Here is a 15,877-nt window from a genome sequence, read left to right as displayed (position 1 = left end):
AAACCAAGTGTGTCTTGGCTGGAAAAACTCTCCACATCTAACAGATGTAGATGATAGCATTCTGGTTGGAGTGTGATACGAAAAGTATTTCAAAAACTTTTTAACTGTCTCAAAAGCATCCAGTAAAAGAAAAACTTTGGCAAATTTCTGTTTAAAAAAGGGGAGAGCAGATAAGTACCATGATTCAGAGAAGAAAATTCTTTACCAAGGGGCAAATAGCCAGGTTCTAGTCACCTATGTGCACCATGCTGCCCCCGTAAACAAGGCAACAAATCAGATGTTGCACAAGGATGCCACCCCCAGCAGCGCAAGCTTCAGGTCTGAGTCAGAGGCTCCCCGGGCGCAGGGACGGGGCACAGGAGTGGGCTCAGCCTCTTTCCTCACCTTGGCCTTCTCCTCGGACATCATGTACAGCTCCTGCTCGCTCATCCATGCCTCGGCCTCAGCCGCGTCGAAGTAGTACTGCTGGGCCCTGTGCGCCTCCTCCAGCCGCCGGTGCCGCTTCTCAGTCTCCTCGATGAGGAGGCCCCACAGCTGCTTCAGGTCGGCCAGTCTCTGCCGGATGGCCTCGGCGTTGAGGCTGCTGTCGGTGATGATGTTCTGGCTCCTCTCAAAGATGTCGTCGATGCGAGGCTGGTGCCCCTGGATCTCCTTCTGGAGGGTCTGTGCGATTGGGGAGCACAGAGCTCACACAAAGCTCACTGAGCCACAGCAGCACACTGCTTGTGCCAGGCCCTGAGGCCAAGGAGAACCTGCCCGTCCTCTGAGCTCCCCCTTCTCTGCCTCCTATCGTGGAGCTCGCCCCAGCAGACACACTTACCTGATTTTTCTTTATTAACAGCTGCACAGTCTGGAGGTTGTGGCCATGATCCGTGGAGGTCGCCAAAGGCATCCTCTCTCCAACCCACAACTGGAAGGAATTGTAAACAGGTGGTCAGAGCCACTCAGAAAGAACAAATATTTGATGCAGACAAGGGCAGGAGGGGAGAGCAAGCAGGCCAGTACGGGAGAGGAAGCATGGTCCACCCTCGTGGGGGATGAACAACAAGGTCCTACAGTGCAGCCCAGGGAACTACATTCAATGTCCTGGGACAAACCGTAAAGGGAAAGAATAGATATGCATCTGTAAGTCAGTCACTTTGCTGTACAGCAGAATACAACATTGCAAATCAATTATACTTTAATAAGAATTTTTTAAAAAAGAACAAATAAACAATTATCCCACTGGGAGGGGCGGCCCAGGCAGCCTGCCCTTCTTCTCCAATGAAGGGTACAGGCTAGTCTTCCAGATCTTACTTTTATCCACAATGCCAGACTCCCTAGGAATCCCCATTACTTGTTGTTAAAACAATTGTCCTGGGGCATTAAAGCCCTCAGTTTACCCTTAGAAAACTAGACAGAAATCTGGAGGTGTATTTTGTGTGGACACACGGTGTAGGACTGTGACAACTCAGCCCACCCAGGGACTGAGGCGGGTCAGGTACAGCAGTGGGAACCCAGGCTGCAAGTCGGCCATGTGAGGAGGCACTCACAATCTCGTCCTCCACATCCCGGTTGAACTGATGGATCTCCTTGGAGGCCAGCAGGTTCTGCTTCCTCTCATTGAGGGGCTCCAGCAGCTCCATGAACTTGGTCTGCACGGTGAGGCGCTTGCTGTCCACCTCGTCCGTGCTCTTCCCCTCCTGGCTCAGGGCCTGCGCCTGGCTCTGGAGCTCTTCTATCTCCTTCTTCCGCACCTCCATCTGATTCTCCAGCATCTGAAGATGGAAGACACACCCACCTTCACACTCGAGACAAGGGAAACACAGACAGTGATTTTACATGCTCCCCTTTGGCACTGACCAAAATAGAAGATTTGGGAATATTAATTGATACAGTGGAGAGCCCAAGAAATGGTTCTGCATGGCTAGCAAGCCAGCAACTAGTGCTCCACTTTGTCAGCTGATTTTTCCAAAAAACAAAACAAAACAAAAACCTCTCTTTCTAAGGATTTTTAAACTTGGGAGCAGCAGTCAAATTTATCTAGGAACTTCAGAGGCAAATGACAGGGGAAATAATTAATTATGGGGAAAGGATGGTCTCCATCTGCCTGTTCAGAAGTCACAAAGACACTGAAAACCAGCTTAATCACCAGGAAGGAGTCAGGTCTTCAGTTTCCAGTTCTTTTAGGCCAGAAGGATAACTAACGTTAACCATCTCCCTCTCAATTGCTTTAATCAGAAAGCTGATTCTTTTTAAAAATACTCGATAATAAGCTAAAGACAGCCTAACTGTATATTTACATGAGGGAAAAGGGTGAAAGTACAGCAGCAGTGTCTTGTTAAGGAAACACAACCCTGGGAAGACCACATACTGCTCTCCCCAGAGACAAGGGGCTGGCAAATACACTGACTACTCTCTTAGCTAGGGGAACACTTGGCCACATGCAAACTCGGCCCGGGGAACTCCTGCAAGCTACTACCACCAACCTGCCTGCTCAGTCTCATCACAGCTATTTTCTCTCATCAATGTAAATTCATGTGCTCTTAGAAGGACTCTATTGTTATCCCCAAACCCCAAATTTCTCTTATTATCTAAAAGTGCCCTGAACCACTCAGATAACTATCACATATTTAGACGTACAATGAGGTATGCAAACATGGTAACTTTTCTTCAAGTAAACTGTGGAACTAGATGAAATGAACATTTACCATACTGTTAAGTGGTGATACCATCTATCAACTAAGATGATAATGAAAATATACTCCCATGCATGGACCCCAGTACTCCTGTGGTGTCTTTCCAAATTGATTCTGGAAATGTCCCCTGATGCCACCAGAACCCACTGTGCTGGGTGTGTTAAAATCCCTTCACACTCCAAGCAAATGTCTGAGGACACAGTGGGCGAGTTGAGACCACCAGGACCACAGCGGGGAAACAGCCTGTAGTGCGCCAGCCCAGGCACTTGCCTGCTGCTTTTTCAGAAGGATGTTGACGCTGGTGAGGTCTTTGCCATAGTCGTCAGACTGAATCTGACTCTCCAGGCCATGCAGCCATTTGTCCAGATCTGCACAGCTCTGGGTGAAGAGTTCGGCTTTGTTTGCATCGAAGAGCCGCTGGGCCTTGGTCTGTGTGGTGGATTCAAGGACTTCCCACATTTTATGTAAACCTGTGAGTTTTTCCTTCACCACGGCTTCTGTCTCTGGCTTTTCTGAAATGAGCTGCATTCCCTCCTGGAAAACACACATAAATACAGTCTGTAGAACAGGTGTCACTGTGAAAAACAAGCCTGACATATTTGAATTGAGTTACCCATTCACTCAACACACACATTTGCACACACAAATATACACATGCACGCATGCAGTCTTTCTACATGGAATTACTGCTTGACAAAATCAGTGATGGCCTGACTGGTTTTCACAGGCATGGAGCACCAAGTGATGGTTGGGGCTCTGGGATATTTATTGCCAGTAACCTAAAACTTCATCCCTTCCACATCACCCCAAGAGACCTTAACACTTAAACTGTTAAGATTTTGAAACAATATAGTGTATAAAGGAAGAGAAGGGAGGGTGGGGAATGTCACATTCATGATCGGTTACACTGCAGAGAATCTTGCTGTGCCAAAACAACACAGTTTAAATTATTCAAATGAGAAATTTAAAATACATAATACTTCTAAGTTTTGTGGATCCGCTCAATGTCTGTCACAGTCCAGCACACATAAGACGATCAACAGAGTGAGGATGCTGCCCCGGGGGCTGGCAGTCTATCAAGTGCAACAGAGGAGACACACAACAGAAACGCAACTCCTAGGACTCTTTACAAGATAAGGCAGGCATTTTGTGCCACCTGGTTGCGTTTCTGCTTGTCTCCTTTCTTGCTGGCTTGAAGGTAGGAGTTGGGAGGTGAAAAGTGGGACTGCTCCTGGCTATGTAACTCCCGTATGTGGTCATATAGGACTCAAATAGGCTGGAAACCATGCTAAATACAAAGGAGCTCATTTCCGCCCAGTTAGTTTTCTCACCACAGCCACAGCGACGGAGCACCATCAACCCCTTGACTCACCTTCTCAATTTTGTCAAGCCATTCTTTGTTGGAAGCGAGTTCTGCCATAAAGGCTTGATGCTTCAACCATTTACTGTGCAGATTTCTGGCTTCGTCGTAAGACATGTCCTGGGCTGTAAGCATCTTTTCATTGATCCAGAGAGACAGCTAGGAAAGAAAAAAATCAGGTTTGGAGACTGTGATCACAGACATCAGCCTTTTTTCTGCCTGGAAACAGCTGTTATGTTGTTACACGCCACACCATGTTTCCATGTCAACAGACAACCAGACGTTCACTTTACAACTGACCCATCTCAACAGGTATGTCCACTGCATGGACGCTGTACTGGAGACTTGCTCCAAACTATGCATCAAACATCAAATCCAGAGGTGTAAAAAGCACGTTGAGCCAGCAGCTTCCAACCTGTCTGGCACTCTTAACCAGCTTTCCCCCTCCAGACACTTGTGTTTAAAATTCTGTCCTAAGCAAGCTAAGTCACAACCTTCTTTCTTCTTCAAATACCCATGGCTAGCTGTACCATGCTAAACAAGATTAACTGTCTTTACTACATTTGGTAATCTTTTACCTCTTTTAGTTCTACTATAAAAGAAACCAAAGTGCCTACTCTTTCATCCCTCCCTCTTCTTCACGGACATTATCTACGGGGATGACAAACAGCATGAGGAACTTGCTTGCTACAGGGGTGAGGCAACCATGATGCCCTCTTAGCTCCCTTCGTGTCTCAGTCACCTTCAACTTTTCTTCTACAGCCTCTGTCTGTAGAAGACCAAGAACACTTCACAGGACTAAGATCAAGAACACTTCAGAGGACTGGATTCTGAGACCCAGCGTGTTTCCTTGGATCTGAACTCTGGGAAGCCTCCTCACCGACGCTGGCCACTGACAGATCTGAGCCTAGCCCAGGCCCTGGACATGTTCCGCTTGTTGGCTCTTATTCCAACTCGCCTGGTTCCTCACTGCCTGCTCGCAGGTGGCCACACTAGGGTACTAATTCCTACCAGGAAGAGAGAGCTTCGGTCTGCCCAGTCGGAAGATACGCAAACGAACACAGGGTCAGCCTGGAACCAGAAGCCAGTAAGTCTTCAGGGGCAGTGCCCTTCTTCCACGTGACCATAAGAAGCCACTCTTACACCAGCTGCTGCCGTAACAAATCTGCACCCAATCTGTGTCATGGGCCCACCACCAAGGGTTTAGAAATGGTGTATAAACCCCTACAGAACCAACCATTCTGAGGCCATTCCCTTGCACTTTGGGCAGCTGCTGGGAGAGGCTTCCCCATAAGAGGGCCCCCACAACACAAAGTCTGTTCTCTGGGAACCACGTCAAGGAGGGGGATGCAGGTCCCAGGAGGACCCCAGCTCTGCTTGTGGCTGAACCCCCAGGCATCCTCCCTACCCTTCTCAGGAGACCAACCACCATGTATGGGAGGGAGGGGGGTCAAAAGCAAAAGTAGTGAGATTTTTGATATCACTCTTTATTAAGGAAAAAACAGCAAGTCCCATAAAGCCCTTGGTAAGCATGGACCATAGACCTGTTACACAACAACCAAGGCACTGAATTTCCTACTTTAAAAGAATCACCTACTTCCCTTCCAGTTATCTGAGTAGTTAAGGCCTGAAAGGCTAAGGCTATTCAATCTAAGGAGAAAAGACGTTCAGAGGAAAGCAAAGGGAAAAACTTTACCCTGTATTCCGCACGTGCACGCTAAACATAATAAATGGCAATGATCCAAAGTGCAAAGGACATCCACATATTTGCTCTATTCATAACCACCTACCCAAGAGAGATTAAAAGCAAAAGGAGCCACATAAAAACCAGAGGCTTATGAACAAATCTGCTCTTTGCTGAATGCATCATCCTACAGATAAAGCAGCATGTGACACAGCACAGTGAGACAGAGCTGTGGAACTTGCTAGTTCATCAGACCGCTATCAGCACTCTGGAATCAGACCCACAGTTGTTATCCGTGGGCACTGACAAAGGTCATTTAAGAATATGCGCATTCTCTGCAGAACAGAACACTGTGCAGATTGGAAAAGGATAGGAACAAATGCTTTGATCACTGGATTAAGCTCAAAGCAAAGCGCTGAACCCGCTATGCCAGTGCCGCAGCATTTAGTTATACTGCCCTCCAGGGGAGGAAGAAATCAGTTTCAGAAAACAGGAGGTATGGAAACAGGGAATAGAATAGAAAAGAGGACCTTTTAAATCACTCATTTTTCAGGGTATCATAGTAAAATAACAACACAAAAAACATGATGCTGTTTGCACTGCCATCTATAACTGTGATTGGCTAGGCCCTGCTCCTCCTCCCTGTACTGCGGCAATGAATTTTCCCCTCCAGAAGTATTCGTGGTGGGTGGCAACAATGGCAGAGCTTACAACCCAGCCTCCTCTAGCCTCCAACCAACCAGGAAGTGGGTGTGGCAAGGAGACCATCTGGATTTCCTAGACCTTGAACAATACCAACAGCAAGCAGCAGCATTACATCTGACTTCTGGGTGCTCTGTAAGTATCCACCAACACAATAAGAAGTAGGTTTTCATATGTAGGGCTAGTCTACCCATAGACTCCATTCTCAGAGATTCTGGTTTAAAATGGGCATATTTTAATGAGGCCAAATAATGGAAAATTAATAAAGAAGAATATTCCTTAAAAATAATAGCACCCTTTGCTGGTACTTCTACACCAAGGGTTTTGAAGCCCCCAAACCTGACCTAAATTCTGTCGCTTTATGGAAACTACTGGGCTTCCCAGGTGGCTCAGACTGTAAGGAATCTACATGTAACCCAGGAGACCCGGGTTTGACCCTTGGGTCGGGAAGACCCCTAGAGAAGGGAATGGCTACCCACTCCAGTAGTTTTGCTTGAAGAATTGAACGGACAGATGAGCTGGGCGGGCTACAGTCCATAGGGTCACAAAGAGTCGGACACGACTGAGTGACTAACACTTTGACACATTTTGACAAACCTGACCTAAATTCAGTCTTTATTTGTAAATTCAGTCTTTATTCAGCATCTATATATGCTGATGTGGTACCCCCAGCAGATCCTATGGTTATACTAACTTTTAACAAGGTTCAGGGAAAGAAAAAATAGATAACCCAGGGAGACCTGGCACAGCAGTCACAAAGAGACCTGCAAATCATCTCCAGGACAAAGAAGTCCAGCCAAAACCTCTGGGCACTCTTGGAGGGGAAATCACACAGGGCTGAGCCCTCTGGGTGTGCCTATCGGTCACTGGTGTGTGTCAGGGAGTAAATTCCTTGTAACCAAGGACGCTCATCTGGAACAAGAATTAACAAAGATCTAAAGATCTACTGAAACTATTTCCTGTGATTCTACTTGGAAGGACTACATCTTATCTACTTACTTTTCCCACATGTTTCTATTTATGAATCCACACGGATGTGAATGGAAAATCAGGGGCTGGAAATTTCAACTGAGCCTCTCTCAAAGGTTCCTCTGTCCCCTCACTTCCTGCTTATTTCCTGGCATTCTTTTCCCTAAATTCAGTCCAGATTTCACCATGCTCAGGTCAATGGATTTCATCTCAGTAATCTGTTCTTTAAGCAAAGGGATGGGGTCCCACTGGTTTCCCCAGCAGACCCCCTTCCTGTCTGATCTGAGGTTAAAACAAGTCACTGGCGGGGCTTCAAGGGCAACGCTAAGGTACTTCAGGGACTTCCAATCTGAGGAGGGCACAGCCCAGGCTGCAAACGTCTCTTGACAACTTTTCATTCCCTCCAGGGCTGAAGGGCCACTTGGTATTCACTGCAGCACCTCATGCGACTCTACACAGCTAACCCTGAATCCATTACTCTTCCCTGGGTCTTGTCTGGAGACATAAATGCCTCTTTAAACGAGCATCCTATTCAAATGGGTTATTCATGCTCAGGAGTGACTTGAAGAGGCACTCCTGGCCTCGCCTGTCTGGCTCCAGGCAAACCCCTCCAGGCACCCAGATTCATCAGCTTGGCCCTGAATGTCAACAGACCCTAAGCTACACAGTTGAGGGGCTTTTCTTCCTTCGTAAGGTTTAGCTGCTGGAGCACATTTTAAGATTCACAGTAAGAGAGCAGTTTAATGGACAGGAAGGATTGCTTCTGTCTCCAGCTCTGATTCAACTGTTATGAGAGCCATATTTAACACACAGCTACAAGTCTACATGCAAAGGATTCGTGAAGAGTCTGGTCATATTCTTAGCATATGACTTTGATCCTCCCCTCTCCATCTTCAGTGCCCCTTCCCCAAGATCCCTACAGCTTCCCTTGGATATTTTTCATCCTACTTCTGCCTCTGACGAGATTTAGTCTAATAAACCAGAGAGGACTGAGTCTCACCAAGGTTCTCTGGTTGATAGTGAAATACGATGTGCTTGTGATCTCACACATGTGAAGTCAGCTAGATGCTTCCTTCCAACCAGCTTGCAGACAGACTCCGTTTTACTGGCTAACTTTATTTTCCCAGTTTGTTTATGCACATATCAGGGGAGTATGAAATAGTTTGAGAATCATCAGATGAATACCACATGTTAAAACTCAAGAGTTTGAGATCAGGATTACTGCTCTTGGCAGGAGCCTGAAGGATGGATATTTCAAGGTCTTCAATGAGTAAGAAAACTGTGTGTATTTTTTGAAATCTTTCTTCTTACCTGGGTAGCCAACTGCAGTTTCTTTCATTTCTTTCCTTCCCTACTAATAACTCTGCCTTATTTTAAATAGTAGATGCTTTTAGGCTATAGAATATTTGAGAATATCACTGTCTTTGACCATGGCAATGTTCTACATCTGCACTGTCCATACAATATGGTAGCCATGAATCACAGTAGGCTGCTGAGCACTTAAGTACAGCCAGCGTGATGGAACAACTACAGTCTTAACTCCTTTTAAAATAAGGCAGCCGCATGTGGTTAGTATCTGCTGTGTTGAACAGCACAGTTATAGACTGTAATAATTTAGTTACTCTAAGTGGTAGCTTGTAGGCTGGAGAACTGACACTGCCCCACCTGCAAATTTCTGGTGTGAATTTTTGGCCTCAGTTCATTTTACAATCCCAGGGGCTCTTCTGCCAAATGCTTGGTGGCTCTTGTTAGAAAAGAGGAAAGGAGGCGTTAAAGGGCGATGTACCTCCTGACAGTCTTGCAGGAATTTCTGAAGATCCCTGTTGTCCTTCAGTCTCATCAGAAGCTCACTGGCTGCCTCGCGATTCTTCCTGTGTCTGTTATAACGATAATAAAAATGATTTTTAAAAAAGGAATTCTTAAAATACAGAATTTACAATTCAGTTTCTTTTCTGGGTTTCTCTACACGCTGAAAACAATCTGCTGACAGTTCTTGATTATGTCAAGGAGACAAAATAAACAAGGGAGTCGAGCATTCAAATGAGTAAGCCATGGTACAAGAAGCCAGAACACCTGTCCCAGCCACACAGCCAGCCAGGATGCAAGCTACAGAGCTTCCTAAGTCTGGTGCTAGGGAAAGACACCATGAGCAGGCACTCAGCACAACTCTCCATTTTAGGAACTGGGAAAATATAAAATTGATCTTTAGGAAACTCATACCTGGGTGACAGACCATGTCTGTCACCAAAGAAAATACCGAAAACCATGTAACTGGCTTCAAAGAACATTTCCTGATGATAAAATTCTCATCATGAGAAAAGCTTGTCCCAAACAACAATAAACCAAGAATGAAAATTTTTAGACCTGTGGGATCGTCTACCTACTCGATCCCCATCTTTATCAATACATAAGGGTAACCAAGGCTTACAAAAGTTAAAGCACAAAACCTTAACCAAGACACTTAGAAGAATTAGAAGGAGCTGCTGAACTTGGTGAAATGACAAGTGACACCAGGCGCTCACTCCACAGCTCAGATGCAGCCACAGGGCCTCTTGGCACACACCATGGAGGTACAGGAAGCCCCCTGCAAGACTTCTTTCCACTCCCAGGGGCTTTTCCACTGGACTGTGAAGAAGAGCCATGTGACTGCTGTGAGTGCCACGGGCACTGCTGCCTTCATGTGGTCCTGTGGCCTCGAGGAGAGCCATACTACACTGAGAATCGAGAAGCATCACCGTAACACAGCTCCTCATACTTCCAAGGAACCCAAGTGCCAGCTGGCCTAAGCGCAGGGTATGAAGAATGGCGAAAGGTGAAAGTGAAAATCACTCAGTCATGTCTCTCTTTGTGACCCCATGGACTAGAGAGTTCATGGAAATTTCCAGGCCAGAATATTGGAGTGGGCAGCCTTTTCCTTCTCCAAGGGATCTTCCCAACCCAGGGATGAATCCAGATCTCCTGAAGGGAGAGTGCAAATGGGAAGGTTTGGGTTCTCCTGCCAAGTCTCAAGGCAAGTTCTTGCTGCAGTGTCTGGGCAAGATCTCTTGACCAACCTCACCAACCCCCATGGCCAGGAGGAGGAAGAACATGACCTCTGATTTTCCATGATGCCAAGAAAGGGCAGCTCAGGGAGCACCTGCTAATAGGCTAGCTTTTAAAATACCTTCAAGTGCAAGAAGATCGTAATGACCCACGTGTCACACAGGTCTGCAGGGAGTACTGGCAAGGGACACTGGTAGCACCGTGGCCACCATCTGCCTGCGGACCAAAGGGAATCACTCACTGCTCCTCCAGCTCCCAGATCACAGGGACGATGCGAATGGAAAGAACACTGTTGGGGAATTGCTCAACACATAAGGTAACAGTTTACTTTTTTGTTTTTAGTTGAAAGGGATTCTGTAGCTTCAGGCAAAGGGGTCTTAATATGTTTATACCACTTAAGCAAAATACAACAATAGAAAAGTACTTCTTATATAATGCTAAATTAAAAAAAAAAAGTCAATGCATTAATTAATGATAAAAAAAAATTCCAAGGCACAGATTAGAAAGCAAAAACCAAAGTGGCATGTGCTAAGGGTGAGATTAAAAGGTTGTAGTTTCTACCCTCTACCCCACATTTATAACACTGTGACTTTTATAATAATAATTTTAAAAGGCCTAAGTCCCTTTACTTTAGTGCGATCCTTTCTCAAAGATGAAAACTTAAAAAAAATTTTTTTTTAAAGATTGTGATTTCGGATTAAAGGAATTAGTCATCTAAAAAATGTGGGTGGGGAAGGAATGTCAAGCAAAGTCCTTCAAGTTCCCAACCCTCAAGTTCCAGTCACTGTTTGTATGGAGGTTTAAGAAAAATAAAGCAAATCTTCCAGAGGAAGGTAATCTGAGTTGGAGTTAAGTCACAAAATGCCAAGAGTCCTGCTCTGAGTCAAAGGCCTTGAAGAAAAGATCTCATTTCTTTCCCAAGCAAGAAAGACGAAAATGCTGTCATGGCAAGGAGTAATCAGAGACACAGACAGTTAAAACAGATCATGCAACCTTGAAGCTCACTGAAGTAACAGCTAAAAATAACCTCAGACACTAAAAAAATTCAACATAGAAATACCACCAGAAGGAATCTTGAACGTATCTCTTATAAAATGAAGATTCACATGTGCCCAACAGATTTCTGCCTGGACAATTTTTCTCCACCCTGGTGTTCATGGGAAGTGAAACTCGGGGAGGTCCTTCAAGGTCGGATCACGGATTTAATTAAAGGGAAGGACCTTCCAGAACTTGGCCATTTCTCTTACTCTTTAGAGTGCTGTTTGGGATGAGGTTAAATTTCTTGCTTTCTTTTCATCCCTTACCTCCAACCCCTATAATGAGACTCAAAAGCTCCTCACCACAAGAGGCAGATACTAGGTTCAACTCTGGTTCTTATGAAAAGTGAAGAACCATAGGTAAATGAGTAAAGCATGCTGATAATTTTTAAGTCTTGTTCCCACGTGAGATAGGATCTGGCTTTATGAAACTGGACAGATTTCCTTTTCTCCCAGAACTGCACTGTGGCTGGAATTTTCCTCTGAGCCAGGAAGCTCACCTGTTCCTACTCGCCTTGAGCAGGCTTGGACTGCAGGCTCCTTCCCACCACGTCAAAGGCACTATAAAGGCCACTCAAACCCTACCCACATCTGTTAAGTCAGTGTCTTTGTTCTAGCACTTTTTCATTTCAACGAACTCAGCGGTAATCGACAAGATTTCCGGAATGTAAGCACGTTATAATGATTTTGCATTCTATAAAAATAGCTTCATGGGAGCGTCAGAATGTTTCTGGATGGGGATCAGATCCCGAAGGTTTAGATATTTACTTAGCTCGTGCTCCGACACCACCTGGAACTCAGATTTGTATATTTTTATAACAGACTAGTATCCTCTGGGGTCAAGTTTCAGATTTTGAGGTCTCTGGAGATATTAAAGTGAAACCAGAATTCAGGGAACATATGCTGAGGAAAGTTAGAAAATGTAATCCTTCTGAGGGTAGATCACCAGAAAGCCCCACCCCCTTCTCTCTCTATTAAGCTTAAGGACAGTAGAGGATGTCTTCCCACTGCTTTTAACAACAGAAATCCCCAGGAGGCCTTGGAACCCCAGGTGCCCAGGCTCTGAGTCAAGGACAAAAGGAAGCTTAAGCTGCAACAAAGAGCTGCTAAAATGTTCTCTGTATCCAGAAGTCTCCAGTCTTGACAGCCTCACCTGCTTCCAACAAGCCCTTGCAGCTGCGGCATGGGGGTGGGGTGGGGAGAGATCAACACACTGAGGAAGCGGCCAGGCAGCTGCACGCCCGCCTAAACACAAGTGTCCCCAGTGGCCCAGCCCATCTTCAGGAAACCAGCTGTGTGCACCTCATGTGGAGGAACGTGGGATATTATGTTTACAAAATAGTGAGATTTAACACCAGGAGAAAAGGAAATTCTTTTTCTCCTTGTTAAAACTGTCTTGCTCAATCCTTGTTTCTCATACTCATTTGAAAGTGGAGAGATTTTTTTTTTTGTAGCTGTTTTAAAAGCAACAGATACAAAATTATAATCTGCCTTATATCCTATTCCCACAGTACCATCCTTAGAGCATATGGTTTAGGATCTGAATCAGTGCACGGGACAGACTGGCTAAAGCCAAGAACGCGATCTTTATGGGCAACGAGTCGGTCCCCTCTCCACAGCAGATCGTGGCACATCTGTGTGGCCCAGGGTCCCAGGACACCGTCTCAGACACGGCAAGTAAGGAACTGCTCGCCACTTGCAGGTCTTCCTCCTCACTGCACTGGAAGGTCAGACGAGCCTTGAAAAAGAGCTTGTTTCTTGATGACATCATCTCACAGTGAGCCTGTAAATCCGGCCCAGGTTGGGACCAGAGGAGATCAGCTGTAACAGAAACTGGTGACTGACTCAGATAGGCCATCCCTGGAGAGAAGTGGCCAGCTAAGAACAGGCCAGAACCAGGCCAGGCTGTGTGTCCAAACCAGATCCACTAGACCTCCTGCTTTAGTAATAACCAAGGCAGAGTGAGTGTTAGGAGAGAGGGTCTGACACAGAATGTGGCCAGGAAGAAAAATATCTTGGAACTGAAAATAAAAACAAAACAGCAGCATCTAATGGTGGAGAGAGCTTGGCTAAAGAGAAAAAGGTCTTTTCTCATAAACAAGATGCCAATACAGCATTATCCTTAGGCCTTCTAGTAAAGGCCTAATGATGCTCCCTTTTTGGCTCTGCCAGGTACTCAGACAAGCAAACCCCACCCTTCTTCCCTACCCCTCCTGAGACCTCAGAGGAGTCTTGCTTGGATGAAGGTGAACGTGGGTTTGGCTGGATGGGGCAGCGTCTGGCTCTCAGGGTCCCACTGGGTGATGTGCTGTGTGTCACCTCTTACAGGGTAGGCTTATACCCCCCTGCTACTCAGCACTTCAGCGCTGTAAGTCTTTGATCAGGGATTAGCTTGGCTTTTCAGGCTTTCTTTTATAGATTAAATTTTACTAGAAGCCCGTATCCTGCCCACTTTGGAATTTAAACCCACAGCCCCAAAGATGTTGGCCAATGATACAGATGCTTGAGAGCCCCAGGGTACAAGACTCCCTTAAGAGCCTCAGGACTCCGCACCTGTCATCGATGGAGTCCACCTTCTCCTGGATGCGATCCGAGTTGATGTTCCCATCGCTCACCAGCCTCCGGCCCGTTTCCACAACCGCGTTGATCTTCTCCTCATTGGCATCCATGGTGGTCATGAAATCCTCTTGTTTTTTAATAGCTGCTTCAGCTCCTTCCAAGGTGGTGGGCATTTCAGTATGGGCCAAAACATACTCCTTAATTAAAAAGGGAAAATCACAGCAAGATGAAAAATCATGAGATACAACTTGCCTTCTGAATATGAAAAAAAAATAAAAACCAGTCTTCCCTATTTCCACACTTTGCAACAACTGCTTTGTCACACTTAGCTAAAATTATCTATGGAGTCAGATAATATAAGAAGTTGGGAGGAGGGGAAATATCCCAATGAGATGCCGAAAGTGACTATTAGATTCCTGTAAGTGGTTAAAAGCTCTCATTTTTCCTCCCAAGCAAATAAGGGAAGTAAATGAAGGTTTGTGCATCAGCCACAAGGATCCACAGATGTGCCCATAAGGTGATCGCAACAGATCCTTCAAACCTAATCTTTCAAGAGACATTATCAACCCTGCAGCTGGTGACCATCCTTAGCTCTTTCTCTAATTTCTGCATTGTGTCACTTGATCAAGACCCTGACCTTTCTAAGAGCAAGAAAGACAGAACCATTCAGAAAAAAAGAAGTTCCCCCCAAATAGTTTTCGATTGGATTAATACATCTCAGAATGTTGCCAATGTAATGAACTACCATGATAACATACTATGAGACATTAAGAGGTCCTAGACCGTTATTGTGGTGGAACTATACTTTGCAAGGCAAGGCAGCCTCCATGGGAATCTTCAGTTCTATCCCCTTCATTGTGACGGGTTTCAGTGCCTTAGAAGTCAGGGAAAACAAGTGTCTGTCCATTGCTCTTCTAACTTCACACAAGTAGGTGTAAACCGGCAGCCCACAGGCAGCCGCGGCCCAGCCTGAGGGGGAGGAAGCCACGCGGTGGGGGACGTTACCTGGTTGTTCAGGAAGGCCTCGGCCTGCTTGGTGTCCCGCAGGAACTGCTGGTGGGCATGGGACTGGGAGAGGAGGCTCTGCCTGTTCTCCCACATCTTGTGGAGCTCGTTCCAGCCTGTGTCCAGGGCCTGCAGCCGCTGCCGCAGGAACATGTACTGGGCGTCTGTCTGGCCCTGGGTGACCATCTCGCCCATGTCCCTCATCTTCTGGTAGTCCTCCTCGTAGTTGTCAATCTCGTTTTTGATGTTCTCGTGCTGCGTGAGGAGCTTCTCGGCCTCGGTCAGGGTGTTAGGCATGTCCTCCGAGGCAATGGCAGTCTGTGTCCTGGAGAGCCAAGACTGGAAGTCGTCCAGGTCCCGCAGGAACTGCTGCAGCTTGCTGGCCTCTCCCAGGGAGGCCTCACGGTTCTTCAGCGTGGTCTTCATCTCCTCCCACACGTCACTGATCTCGGCCAGCCGAGACAGGATAGCCTGGGCCTGGTCGGGGTGCTCGGACTCCAGCTTCTCGGCCTCCTTCTGCAGGTCACTCAGTTTCGCCTCGATGGCCACGAGGTCCCGCTCCATGCCGGTCAGCTTGCGCTGCAGGGCCATGACACCCGCCAGGTCGTTGCCCAGGTCCTGGGTGGATTCGATGACTTTGGTCTTCTCCCGGATCCATGACTTGGTTTCGTTGCACTCGAGGTGGTAATTTTGGATGCTCAGGGCGGAGAGGAGCGCGTCCTTCTTCCGGTCCACCAGCTCCCTGAACTGGCTCCACCTGTGGATGCCAGGGTGGCAGAGAAGGCAGTGTGAGAGACAGGACAAAAGGCGGTGGCTGGACAATGAAATTCATAGTGATGGT

The 15,877-nt window shown here is 46.6% G+C and overlaps 1 protein-coding gene across 5 annotated transcripts in view; it reads right to left on the bottom strand.

The window, feature by feature from the left end:
* The window catches only part of SPTBN1 (spectrin beta, non-erythrocytic 1), a 209,816-nt gene that overhangs the window by 22,733 nt on the left and 171,206 nt on the right, over positions 1-15,877 (bottom strand). For all 5 annotated transcript variants that reach the window (XR_005718414.1, XR_005718415.1, XM_040224837.1 and 2 more), the window contains 8 exons: positions 15,037-15,793; positions 14,026-14,228; positions 9,180-9,270; positions 4,051-4,197; positions 2,949-3,212; positions 1,533-1,757; positions 821-910; positions 385-663 (listed from right to left, as the gene is read on the bottom strand). Coding sequence is in view for 3 of the 5 variants with exons in the window: in XM_040224837.1 (XP_040080771.1) it covers positions 385-663; positions 821-910; positions 1,533-1,757; positions 2,949-3,212; positions 4,051-4,197; positions 9,180-9,270; positions 14,026-14,228; positions 15,037-15,793 (2,056 nt within the window). In the remaining 2 variants the exon portion in view is untranslated. The remainder of the gene's footprint in view (positions 1-384; positions 664-820; positions 911-1,532; positions 1,758-2,948; positions 3,213-4,050; positions 4,198-9,179; positions 9,271-14,025; positions 14,229-15,036; positions 15,794-15,877) is intronic.

Source organism: Oryx dammah, unplaced genomic scaffold (genome assembly GCF_014754425.2).
Source record: "Oryx dammah isolate SB20612 unplaced genomic scaffold, SCBI_Odam_1.1 HiC_scaffold_25, whole genome shotgun sequence".
NCBI lineage: Eukaryota > Metazoa > Chordata > Mammalia > Artiodactyla > Bovidae > Oryx > Oryx dammah.
The sequence above is the reverse complement of the archived record's forward strand: the minus strand, read 5'-3'. Positions and strand labels throughout refer to the sequence as shown.